The 13981-nt window shown below is 37.3% G+C and overlaps 1 protein-coding gene across 1 annotated transcript in view; it reads right to left on the reverse strand.

The window, feature by feature from the left end:
* The window catches only part of LRP1B (LDL receptor related protein 1B), a 500403-nt gene that overhangs the window by 84900 nt on the left and 401522 nt on the right, over positions 1–13981 (reverse strand). Inside the window, 6 exon segments of the mRNA XM_072419083.1 lie at positions 585–691; positions 2397–2513; positions 8249–8368; positions 9596–9715; positions 10016–10132; positions 13428–13521. Of these exon segments, the coding sequence (XP_072275184.1) occupies positions 585–691; positions 2397–2513; positions 8249–8368; positions 9596–9715; positions 10016–10132; positions 13428–13521 (675 nt within the window).

Raw genomic sequence — 13981 nt, forward strand, 5'->3', positions numbered from 1 at the left:
TTTTTTAGAAATCTGTTACAGTTTTGCTGGATCACCCTGGTTCTCCAATGATAGTTTATCTTTTTCAGTTATGGAGAGCTTTAATAAATCCAGCCTGATTTTCAGGGACTATTCCATGAGCCCTGGGTGTGTCATTTGATCACAGCCTTTAGGCTACAACATGTTTCCCTTCCTTAATTTGAAAATTTGGGAGATATGCTTATGTTAGTGTCTTCAGCAGGAAAAGTAGTATTATTACCAAATCCCATGATTACCAGTCGGGACAGAAGAGCCTTAGATCTCGCAGATATAGAGCTATGATTATACATAGACAGGGAACTGCCTGGGCACATTCACATATCAGGAAGTACACTGTTCATTTTTGTGAAGAATAGCAAAAAAGTGTACATTTAGGCACAATAACATTTCGAGATTTTTCCTATAACATAGCTGATCTTCATATTTTGACTTCAGTTCCAATTTTATGTTTTAAATCCTCCTGTTGTTATGCTTGAACTCATAGATATTGTAAGACAAAGAAACTACATGTAGCAAGTTATCTGTCACCAGGTATTGCCTATGATAACTACTTTTAAAGTAATCACCTCATCAGTGCCATCGGCGCAGTCATATTCTCCATCACACCAAAATCTGGCAGAGATGCAGTCTCCGTTACCGCACAGGAACTCTTTTAATGCGCACGTCTGAGGATCTGTGGAAAACATTTATGGGGAAAAAAGAAAGATGTAATTTTGTAGATCTATATGAAAAAAATCTAAATAAGAAGCTTTAAACAATAAAGCTGATAAATAAAATAAATTAAAATAAATTGATTTTAATGGGAGCGTTTTCCAGTGTTTTTTTGGCGTTTTCCTGTGTTTATAACCAGTTGAAACGTAAATGCGGTAAAAACATGGGAAAACGCGGCATTGGCGTTTTCCAGCGTTTTAAAGGCAAGTTTGAAAACGCTAATAAAATGGCATATAAAAGTAGTAGGAACGTTTACATGCATTTTTTAAAACGTCCATGTAGACCCAGCCTTACAGCGATGGTTAGACACTTACAACATTATTAGAGTTATGCAGGCGATTGTAGTTGACTGATTATGTAGACATCATCAAATGGGAGGTCAATGGCCTCTACTTAAGAAAACCTCTTGCAACCTCCGGAAGAACCTTAGAGTTCCAAGGAATCCTGATTGAGAATGGCTAATATGGGCTACATATGGCACATTTATAAAGCACAACAATGCAGAAATCATCACAATGTTGTTATATTGAATTAGGGATGGCAATAAAAAGCTTGGTCACCCCAATACCATAGGACTGGCCTCTCGTCTAATCATATAATCCTTTATGAAGTGTTCAACAGACAGTCCACATGACATACCATAGGCTCCTTTTTAAATGGGTTGTAAAAAAGTCCTCTTCTAAAAGAAGCCAATCAAGTGTATAATTTAGCATTTAGATACACTTTATTTTACTTTAGGTTAAACTTTTTATTTGTAACTTGTGCTTAGTAATCAAGAAGTATCAAAAATCAAAAAGACAGAAAGTCAGCCATTATATTTCACATATACAGGTTGACTTTAACCCTACTGCAATTACCATCAAGATTCAGAATAATATATAGCATAAATGTAGGTGTGTGATGATTGCCATAATGTACAGTTCATCCAGGCTGATCAATCTTTTATAAAGTTTCACTCCTTCATCTTGTATGTTATTGCGGGTGACAGGGAAAATAATAATAATCGTCTGATGCTGTGTTATTTATGCTTTTCTAAAAAGGTCATATACCGTCATTCTCGCCAGGAACCACATTATTTCCCAGCTCGTCAATACTGGAATTTTATTCTTCAGAATCAGCATGCAATTATCTGAAGGAAGTCTGTGTAATCACAAAGGCGGGCAGGGACAGAAGAGAAAGCTATATTGTTATGTGTGCTGGATTTTCTTTTTCTAAACCATCAAATAACAGTTTAGAATCAGAAAGCTTCTCGATACAACAAATATATCATATTTTCTTTTTATATAATAAAAAGTTCAGATTTTTGGCATTTGCCTGTAAAAGTGTGTGGATCAACTCTCATCCGAAAAAAAGTTTCAGAAGGCTGCAAAATTTCAAACATTTTTGAAAGAATTGAACTCATATATTTTAACAATATCCCTATCTCCTACCCAGCAAAAGAGCTGAATTCCTAAATTGGATATGTGCAGCAGATCGGTACTCATTCAGAACAGGAAACACGGGGAGCATGGTGATTCAAAAGTGGTAAGTGCTGAAGCCACAGGGTAATTACAATCTGATAAACATACACCCATTGCAAGTTTGAAGCATCAACTATGATGATGCAGGTTTACTTTAAATACTTTTTAAACTTTAACTTATACTACAAGAACAACCCTGCTACTTACTGCAAGATTCTTCATCTGAATTGTCACCGCAGTCATTCTGTCCATCACACCGCCAATGATCTGGAATGCAGTTCTTATTTTTGCACTGGAATTCATGAGGACCGCAGGTCTTTTTGTCTGTAATTTAAAAATACATTACTTAACTGCTATGGAAAAGTAAGTCTATATTTCAGGTTATGTAAAATAAAAATGCAAAGGCTGGACAAATCTAGGTAGCTGGGTAGACATGGAGTCTAAAAAATAACATAGCTGCTGCAAATAACTCAACAAGTCAGCAGGCTGTTTCAATAATGTGTTTTTAGATTAACTTTGGACTTATTTGGACTATTTTTTGGTGTGGTGTATGTACAGGGGTTCTGAAATGAATTAAAAAGCAGGAGCTTTGAAATCATCTATGCTTTAACATAGCTTTACAGCAAAAAGATTTGGCTTTTTATGAAAAAAAGAACACCTAGGACGTGTACCCGCAGCCCCTAAACCCCCTTCCCTGACCTCCAAAGCAAGACTCTGGGCTTTTTGTCTGTAATTTAAAATATATTACCAAGCTACTGTGGAGAAGTAAACATTAAGAAATGCTAATTGAGCCTAAGAAGTAGCATTAAAGATTTACATTTGTCAAGTTATCCTCCTAAAAACAGCAATGTACTTTCTGGTATTCAGTGGTCTTAGACATGCCTAAAGCCTAAAGCCTTGTATCTGTATACCTGCAGTATAGGGTTATGGGGTGTTGCCTCTGATAGGTGTTCACCAGATTTAAATTGAGAATTGGTCATGAGCCTTAGCTGCGCACTGTTCTTAATGCTAAAGGTTACTCTAACTTGACCATGCCGTCTGGGAAAGAAAAGAGCGGGGTAGCTGGATCATAGACCAGCTGTGCAAAACATTTAAAGTACCTTGAAATATATCTTTATCCCCTAAATCTAATCCCAAAGGTAATTAAACCCATGGAATAACTGTAACACCCAAATTACTTTACAAAATCCCTCTAGCAAAGCTAACCCTCATTCTAATAAAACCCTCAGCATAACTATATAATAAAAAATTCAAAAAGATTACGTTTTTAAAAAAAAAGGGTTGTTTTCCTTTACTTGCACTATGGTTTTGTTTTGTGGTCATTCAGAAATTTAGTGCTTGGTAGAGTTTTTTTTTTTTTACCTATCTCATATTTTTATTTATTGATTTAGCCTTTGATGGGTTTAATAAGTAAAACACAGCTTCTGCGCACTTGCAGAAAGTAATTTGTCTTCGTAATTAACATTGCAATTTACAGAATGCTTGGCATAATATAAATGAAATATACACAACATATATTCAGGGATTTATTATGGAAAAATGAGGATGAATGAGAGTTTATTTTTCTTTAACTTCCTCTGGCTGCATGTAGTGTTGTTTTTTATTGCCTTCATTAAATGGTGAGCCAGTTACCAAAGTTATCATTAAAGGAATTTTCTTGTTTATTAAGTCCTTTTTTTAACCCAAAACAACTACTAATAAAATCACTGTAAAATATGGATACATGCAGTGAAAAAAGGGAAAGCAGGCCAATTAAATATCTAACCCATCAAAATATGCCAGCCATGTGTTATATTATTATGGCTTCTTATAAACTGCCAGGCCACAAAAAAAGTCCCTAAATCCATAGGAGCTCTATTATGATCTGGGGTGTCTATGGGGGCAGTAATATAATCTGGTGTGTCTGTTGGGGCAGTCTTATGATCTGGGGTGTCTGTGGGGGCTGTGTTTTGATTTGGGGAGAGCATAGGGGCAGGGTTATAATCTGGGGTGTCTGTGGGGGCTGTGTTATGATTAGGGGTGTCTATGTGGGCAGCGTTATAATCTGGGGTGTCTGTAAAAGCAGTGTTTTGATCTGAAGTGTCTGGGGGGCAGTGTAATGATCTGGGGTGACTGTGGGGGCTATAATATGATTTGGGGTGTCTATGGGGGTAGTGTTTTGATCTGGAGTGCTTGTAGGGGCAGGATTATAATCTGGGGTGTCTGTTGGGGCAGCGTTATAATCTGGGGTGTCTGTGGGAGCAGTGTTATTATTTGGGGTGTCTATGGGGGCAGTGTTATAATTTGGAGTGTTGGTGAGGGAAGTGTTATGATCTGGGGTGTCTGTGGGGGTTGTGTTATGATTTGGGGTGTCCATGGGGGCAGTGTTATATTCTGGAATGTCTGTGGGAGCAGTGTTATGATCTTGAATGTCTGTGGGGGCAGTGTTATGATCTGGAATGTCTGTGGGAATGTCTGTGGGGGCAGTGTTATGATCTGGAATGTCTGTGGGTTATGATCTTGAATGTCTGTGGGGGCAGTGTTATGATCTGGAATGTCTGTGGGGGCATTGTTATGATCTGGAATGTCTGTGGGGGCATTGTTATGATCTGGCGTGTCTGTGGGGGCAGTGTTATGATCTGGCATGTCTGAGGGGGCAGTGTTATGATCTGGGGTGCCAGTGGTGTAGTGTTTTGATCTGGGGTGTCTGTGGGGGCAGGGTTATGATTTGGGGATGCTTTAGATGGTTGAGTCTAGGTAATGCAATGTTATGCGCCCAAAAAATTAGATCAGCTTGCTACCTAATATATACTGACCAGGTCTCCCCATTCAATGGATTTTTTTCTTCCTTGATGGAACGGGTATATTCCAAGATGACAATGTCAGGGAGCATGAGACAACATTTTCACCCATGGATTGGCCACCACACAGACTAGACTTTAACCCCATTTAGAACCTTGAGTATGTGCTTGATAAGTCTTTAGGCAGCAATCCCATTATCAATACAAGATCTTGGTTAAAAATAAATGCAACTTCCAATGAAAATAAATGTTTTGACATTCCATAAACAATACCATTGTAAATTCATGCTGTAATGAAACCTAAAAGTGGTCTAATATATAATTACATTGTGTGACTTTTTGACCAAGTATATATCAATGCAAATAGACTTCAGTGGAAAAATGTCCTTGATAAAGTTTCCATGTCAATCAACCACTTTAGGTATATTGTTCATGTAAAGAATTTTCTATAAAGTAGGATTTAAAAATCCTATTGGGGGTTCCCTTATTTACTCTAACTTGGTGGCTTGTGTGGTCAGATACACTAGAAAGCTAAATATTCATTTATTTATAGTTTATTGGAGAATCTTTGTGTGACCAAGCCAAATGCTTAATTCTTTAATGGAGAAGAGTAAGGGATCAAAGTACCAGACATTTAATGCTGGTAGGGTTGAGTTGTTGGTAGAAGGTCATGGTGCTCATTTGAAGATCTCAAGGTCAGGCAAATATATCTCCATCCATCATTCTTATCCCATCTTATCTATGGTAATCCAAAAATTTGTTTTTGGCCAGATTACTCTGATGCAATTTTAATATATATATATATATATATATATATATATATATATATATATATATATATATATTGTTCTTTTTTTCATCTAATATACAGCATGTACTGGACAAAACTAAACAAAGACTAAAGCTAACAGTCATTCAGGATTTTGGTTTCTGCACAGTCCACATTTGGCTTAATATTACACTGGACCACATCCCACCCAATTTATCAAAGGAAACAAGATCTGCAAATAATGTCTCCCTCCGTGTCCTTCCTATGCTATGCATCTGGGTGAGTATCAACAGATTATTTTTATGTTTTCAACATCAGTAAGATAACTCTGTGACAAAAGCTTACATTTGTCTTTGGCATAATGGGGTACAAAGGTTAATTTACTCTGCAACTCTTAATTACTTGCTCAGACCTTTGACTCTCTTCTAATTGTGCCGCTAGATGAAGTGCACAGGAAAAGTAATGAATGGCTATGACTATTCTTTTTTTAGTCGCAGTAGGTAACTAATTACTTTAACCAGTTTTACAAAGTGCATAAAAACTAGTCACCGCTGAGGTTGAAATAGCTGATTATGGAGAGAAGTACAACATGCATATTTATGAGGCTCTGTGCAGAATCTTTGATCAAACCTTATCTTATGCTATTACGTTCGGCGGGTAGCTTATATGCAGGACACCTGGGCTCATTTGTAAAAACAAGAATAATGAAAATACAGTAGAGGGAATGACAGTCCTTGGAAGCAATTCAAACGTTGCCTTGCATTATCTGCTCTTAAATAAAAAAAATGACTGCTGGTTTCTGATTGGTGGGGTTTCTTTTCACTTTATACATAAACCTACAGCCGGATTCTGCCTGCTGGGAAACTCCAAGCCTCCAACATTCTAAATAATCAGTTTTAAATGAATATTAATTGTGCATTATTACTTTTGAAAAGGTAAAGTAGGTGTTAACTCATCATTAAAATCTTTAATAAGCTTCAACATAAATGGTCACCTAAAAGGATGTTTCCAATCTTTTTAATCACCAACTTTCAATAATACAATACTTAGTGATCCTACTAAAAGAGTTCTTGCTCCGGCATTTCCTGTTATAGGGTCTCCAAACTGCGTTCATGCTTTTTTACCCTGACTCATAACCCCTGGTGGAGACCACAAAGTGCCACGGCATGGTCGGCGCTGGTGGCTATCAGGAATCTGATCAGGAAAGCTGATGCTAGAGCAAATGCATAGAAATAGCAGGAGGGTGAAAGAAGTTAAAAACAAAAAATGCAGCTCTGAGATGCCATGAAAGATAAAAAAGGTAAAAATGATGAAAGAAATAACAAGGAAATGTTTATAATACATGGTGCTTTTACAAACTAAATATCATCCAAGCCTTGATGCCACTACATGTGGTGTAGGGCGATTCACTGCCCTTCATGCAGTGTGTGATACAAAAGGAAATCAGAAATTGCATAGAGAGCAATATCTCATGTCTCCGCTTATGCATTGTGCTGAAGAGTGTTTTGTTAGCATGCTACTGAGCACGTCTGTCTGTTCTTGTGCACTGCCTCATTTAGTCTAATAAATATGTGTTGCACTCTAACACACAGCAGTGAACTTTCTTATAGTGGGAACAAAGCCTTAAGGTTTGAATCTACTTTAATGTCTAGGAGTCAGATGACACTTGCAGCCCTGCCAACCCCCCTGACCTCCAGCTTTTTTGTGCTTCAGAATATCTAAAACAATATTCTGTCATTAGCAATAACCCTAGGATGCATCTGTTTTTAATAAATTTGTGTACTCTGGAGCAGGGAGGAGACACTCAAAATACAAAACAAAGCTAAGAACCATTATTCCCTATTTCATGAAGAGTGTGCAATTATAACAATGTAGGTCAGAACATGTAAACTCTTGCATAACCCTTGTCCTGTTTGGTAATCTTTATCATGGAACTTAAACTTGTTTATTATAAATACAGAGGGAAATATGTATTGCTATGTGTGAGGTCCCTGATAAAGAAATAAGTTCTCATTTCTTGTCCTCGCAAAAGTTATTTCCTCAGTTCTCTAAAATCTTTTAAAGCTTCCTATTTTGGTTTTGGGGGCAAAATGAACGGCTCTATTGTTTGTTTTTCACCGAAAGCTATGGTGAAAAAATCGAGGGAGAAGAACAGGATTAGGTCACTGGGAAATGAGCAGAATTTTCCCAACCTTCCCCAAACCTTCCCCACTCTAATCATAAGTGACACAAGGTTTGCAAGCCAACGATATTATATAGTAGATAAAATAAATCTGATTTATTTTTTAATATATATTCTTATTACTTATCTGGAGTTCATTGATTCATAAACCTTTACACCTTCCTCTTTCCTTTTGAACAAAAAAGAACAGTAATATTCATTAGCACTTGTAGTCCTTTGAACCAGCGGTTGAAAAGGCCAGAGCCTTGTATCAAATATTGGTCGGACGAGCGGTCCTTGTGTAGTATACATGCAGCTGCTAGAAATATGTTCAATGGTTGATACTCACCGCAGTTGGCCTCATCTGATCCGTCGGCACAGTCGGAGTCCTCATCACACACCCAGAGTTTAGATATACAGTGCTTTGTAGTTTTACATTGAAAGTGGTCCGGGGAACAGCTATTTTCAGCTAGTGGAGAACAAAACAAGAGCAGAATTCATCCATTTTAATAAGTGTACATTTTAATATGGAACGCATCCTCTTAAGCTTCTCATTCAACGGGTATTAATGCAAGGATTCTATTAGGCCTACATTGAAATGCGGAATGCTATTTATGAATCTGTAAAATAGGTCGATAGACTCTGCAAGATATACCTGTATTTTAGTAAGATAAGTAACTGAAATCATTCAAATAGATACCTTCTAGTGTGTAGGCTTTACATAGTATACAAAGAAAATTAAAATTTATAGGGGAATCTAAATGCAAACACAATCTTAAAGGGACATTACAGTTGTAGAACGATTTGTCAATTTTCAGTGCTAAATAGAGCATTTGATTTACTGTAAAATCAAGCATTTTTAATCTGCAGCTGGTGAAAATGTGCAGAATAATCAAAAATAGTCTTCTAAAGGATATATATTTTGCTTGGATAAAGCAATACAGAGTTTCCTGCTGAAGGGTTGTTATCTCTGAAATGAGTTGGCTTTTCCTGGCAGGTGCAAGAAAACCTTACCATGCCCTTTTCAAGTAGATTTGAATGAAACCTAGGATTTCAGCAGTTTTTTTATTTATATCTATGATGCCAATTGTGGGCGCCATGGAAACCAACGTTGTCAGGCATTTTACCCATTGCGCGGGCTACTAAATTGTGTCTTTAAAAGCGGTACTATTGAAAAGATTTTCTATAACTTCTTGTCTTGATAGGAAATTACGGTAGTAGAAATCTCCCCACATTTGGAAGACAGAAGGTAACAAAAAGATGTTAAAAAGGTTCCCACTCTTTACCATCTAAAACACCAAGAAATGTTTTTTGCCAAACATGGGCTTCATATAGGACAATGTAAAGCTTTACCTCAATGATAGCATTTTGCATTATATTCTGTAAGTGTTTTAAACCAAGTATGTTGTTCTAATTAACAGAGCTTCATTCATACTGGATGCTGTTGGGATGTAAAGGTGGTTGGGGAGCACGCCTTAGTGCAGTAGGGGGACAGGAGATCAAAACTCCCCAAAATGTTGGTTTCTCTAGGTTAGAGCAACAATCAGTGGCTATGGCAGCAAGAGAGGTAAGTATTAAATTTATTCTTTGTAGGGAGATTTTCTAGAGTTATTTACATCTTTGTTCATTTTGATACAATATTTGATGTGATCTATTATCTCTCTACAAACCATCTTGAGGATAAGTGTCAACTTACGACAGTCGATCTCATCTTCTTCATCCCCGCAGTCATTTTGGCCATTGCAGCGTAAATTTAATGGGATGCACTTCTGTTTCTTGGTGCATTTAAATTGTCCTGACAAGCAGACATATGTATCTGAAAAGAAATAGGTAAACAATGATCAGCTTTCCTCTTGTGTCAATGGAATTTGTTCATGTCAGAATGTTTTTTTCTCTCCATACAAAACATAGGAAATGGAAAATCATCTTGAAGAAGCTTGATGCTACTTAAAAGAAGGTCAAAGGCACTATCAATGAACTTCATCTCAGAGGCTTCAAAAACTGATGGGGAATTGCAACTGAAAGCAAACAGAATGTAAAGCCCGTTGACCGAGGTCATCATTGAGAGTTGATTGTCTACTCAAGTGTAATATTCTCACGTGGCATAATCACCTACCACAGTTGAGTTCATCTGAATTGTCTCCACAGTCATTTTCTCCATCACAGATAAAAGCTGGGAGGGCACAGAGTCCACTGCCACACTGGAACCTTCCTGGTTGACACTTGAACTCGGCTGTCAAATTAGAAAAGATGCTGTCATTTGTGATAAGGGACTGGGTTTTAAATTCTGAGATGTAAAATAAGTGCTCATTAACAGAGAAAAAACACAATAAAAACGAAACTAAGCTGGTTGAGGTTCAGCTTGTTATGTTGCACAAGGTTTCTGGTGCTGTTTTTGATTTTACTCTTCAGCTTTCCAAGATATGAAAGAGGTCAGATGGGCTGACTTTAAACAACAAGATATTTGTTCTGCGTAAAACTAACTAAAAGACATCACCTTATGCTGGACTAACCAAAAAGGGTGGCTAAGCTTAGGTCATAATAGCAAAATAATTTTAGATTTAATGAGACTTAACTGAGCACCAAATGTTAGCAGGAAGCTGAACTTGGCATTTTGATTCAGACAATTTTTGGACATCATGGTCAAGTGCTTTAAAACAAAATCAACTGCTACATGGAATTGTTTTTATTCATCTCAACTTTATACTTTTGCTTTAGAGGGTTAGTCAACCTAAAACCTTTTTTTTCTTACAAAGTTATAATTGCCAATTTTTTTTTAGTAAATTAACCTCTGTCTTTCTAGACCTGGGTTTTCACATGGGACATGGGTCATACTGGAACAGAAAGGGGTCTCCCCAAAACTGCTAACCCAAGTACTAATAATACTTAACTCAAACATCTGAACCAAACCATTTAAAGTGTGTGATGGACAGATGTCAACAAACTTTTTGGATGTAGACCATAAGAAACCAACAAGTAACCAAGACCACAGGCATATGATTGAAATGTAACTTGTAAGACCCTTAATTTAAAGCAAGGGGCCACTTTTAACCAATACAATTATATGCCATTCCTAACTTGTGGTCTAATGGGGGATCTTGATGGATACATCCGCTGTGACCAGATCTCTTTCTGTTTTGAAATGACAGAACTTGCAAAACAAAGCAAAAACCACATCATCCACACAGCCTTATGCCTTTTCCATTATACCAATATCAAAAGAAAAAAAAGCCTTTTGTTTTCATTGCAATTAAGAAACATATTGCAGGCATGCCAACATAAAAGCTTTACGTTTGTTATGTCAATTGTTATTCCTGTTGCATGCCAACAACGGAACCCAACTGCAAAACATGCTGGGTAATTAACCAATGTGTCCCATTTTTGAAGTGTAAATCCTGTTCATGTTTAATTTAGTTGCCTTTTCTCTAGCAGGTAGTGGAGTGTGAAGTACTTTACATTCAGAACTTTTTTGTACATTTACAGAACTTGGCACAGAAGCAGCTGGTGTTAATTAGTTCACAAGTGTGAACTTCATGCGTGTACCTTATTATGTACCCTAAGACAGGCAGTAGCTATCTGTTGGTACTGCAATATATCTATATATATATATTTTTAAGTAAGGCAAGTTTAGCCACCTTATAGCTTACAGAAATATTTTGATAGTCAACGGCGCAGTATACAATATAGAGAAACTGTATATGAAATATGGCTGCCCAGTTTCGCAGTGCTGGTTCTCAGGTATACATCTTTAGAGGTTCAAGACACTATCTGTGAGAAGTTTGTATGTTCTCCCTGTGTTTATGTGGGTTTTCTTCTGACAGTCAAGTTTCCTCCCACATCCCCCAAAACATACAATTAGGTTAAAGCGGAAGTACAGTAAAAGAAAAAACTCACTCACCTTTGTCTTAGCAGATCTGTCCATCCCTCCAGAGGTTTCCTGGATTAAGTCTACTAGATTGTAAGCTCTTCGGGGCAGGGTCCTCTCCTCCTGTATCACTGTCTGTATTAGTCTGTCATTTGCAATCCCTATTTAATGTACAGCGCTGCGTAATATGTTGGCGCTATATAAATCCTGTTTAATAATAATAATAATTAATAATAATAAAGTCCTGCGTCGTCCTGGTATCCGCCCTCATTCCCGCGCGAAGGAAGTGCTGGGGGTTACCATCTTCCTTCCTCTTCTTCCAACTTCTTCCTACATCACCTAATCTTGCACTGTGCAGCCATGAGATTGGGTGATGTAGATAGGAAAAAAAAAAGAGTGCCGATTTCACTGCTAATCAATTGAAGAAAAAGCTGGCACGCACAGAAGGAGCAGCCAGAATCCTCCTGGGATCCATGACATATGTATCCTGGGGGGCTCTGCGATCAAGACAGAAATGGGAGGGGCTTTACCCTTTCTTTAAAAAAAGAAAAGGGTTTAAACCTCCTCCCCTCAAAAAATAGGGTAATTTTTATCTTATATGAAAGGGCTGTAAACCCTTTTATGTAAGGAAAAAAATTAGTTTAGGTCCGCTTTAATTGACTTTTCTTCAAATTAGTCTTTAAACTGTGGTAATAAAGCAAAACCATGGTAGGGACTTTATAGGATCAGCACTTACTTGATGGACTCATTGTAATATGGACAATGGATTTATAAAAGCTCTCCAAGGCTGGAGAAGATACACTTTCATCTGTAAACCTGGGTGATCAAGCACACCTGGAATGGATTTCTAAAAAGTCATTTGTTAGCAAATATTTTCAATCCTTAATCTAATCCATTCTAGGTTTGCTGGATCACCCAGCATTACTGATGAAAGTGTATCTGAGCTTTAATAAATCAGGCTCATTGACTCAACTGATGCTCAAGGTATACTTTGCCAATCACTTAATAATATTTTTTTCATTGCCCCCTATTCAATGGTGCATCTTTTATAAATTTAAAGCCATATTTGGGCTTCAGTATGGAGTCTGAGATGGGCTCAGACAGGCTGGGATGATGGCTGATTATTGTCAGGGTGGATCCTGTCAGAGAGAATCCACCTTCTGATCACCAACCAATTGGAATGCTGCCTGCTGTGTACTTAAACAAAGGACTCAAAGATGATTAATCTACACAACTGGATATTAGCAACCTAAACCTTGTTCATAGTTGACTTAAACTGGGTTGAGCACAGCATTAATAAAACTTATAAAGAGTACTGCTATTAACCCCACTGATGACAACATCCCAGCCAAGTCGTTTTAATGGAGCCCAGAACAGCCTTTAAAATGAGATCGGTAGTTCAAGTTGAAGGGTATGTATACATCCCTTTTAGGGGCTATATAGGGTTAGCCCCTAGGGTTAACCTCGGTTGATGCTCCCTGACATCAGTGTCATGTGTGTGCCCTGTAATAATATTTAAAATGAGATAAGGACTGAAATAAATAAATAGTAAAAAGTAAAAAAGTTTTAAAACCTATAAATAAAGTTCAGTCAAATCCAAAACTATTACAATCTGCCTTTATAACAAATTTGCATTGAGTAATACTAGAAAAGATACACTTACGGCATTCCGGAGGCTCATCTGATCCATCCCCACAGTCATCAACCGTGTCACACTTCCACCAGAATGGAATACATTTATCTGTATTACACCGAAACTAAACAAAAAAAAAATACAGAAGTTTAAGGTTAATTACACCCTCAGTTGCTTCCACCACTCGTCATTGTTCTAAATTCCTCTACCCATTCTGTGTTAAGGTTTGGCTGAATAATGTGAATATTCTTTGCCGGTATGGAAGACAGAAATTATTGGAGTGTTTCAATGGCACAATTCCTTTGAAGTTCTTCACAGAGCATTTCTCGATGAATCTAAATGTGACAGACGTTCTGTAGTTAGCTAAACCTGTTATACGCAAAACTGTGACTGTTCTGCTTGTTGGAAATGAATGTGTCAAAACCCCACAAAACAATCTGAGATGTGTCCCAAATCTAATGTGCCACTTCTATCGCCTCGGCTGCATTACTTATGTAAATCTGTCAATGATAGGTATGAATTTCTCAAACTTTCAAGAACCAATCAGCCCTGCATTTGTAATTTGCAGCTTTAATATCACCATT

This window comes from Pyxicephalus adspersus, chromosome 7 (genome assembly GCF_032062135.1).
Source record: "Pyxicephalus adspersus chromosome 7, UCB_Pads_2.0, whole genome shotgun sequence".
In the NCBI taxonomy this organism is placed as follows: Eukaryota; Metazoa; Chordata; class Amphibia; order Anura; family Pyxicephalidae; genus Pyxicephalus; species Pyxicephalus adspersus.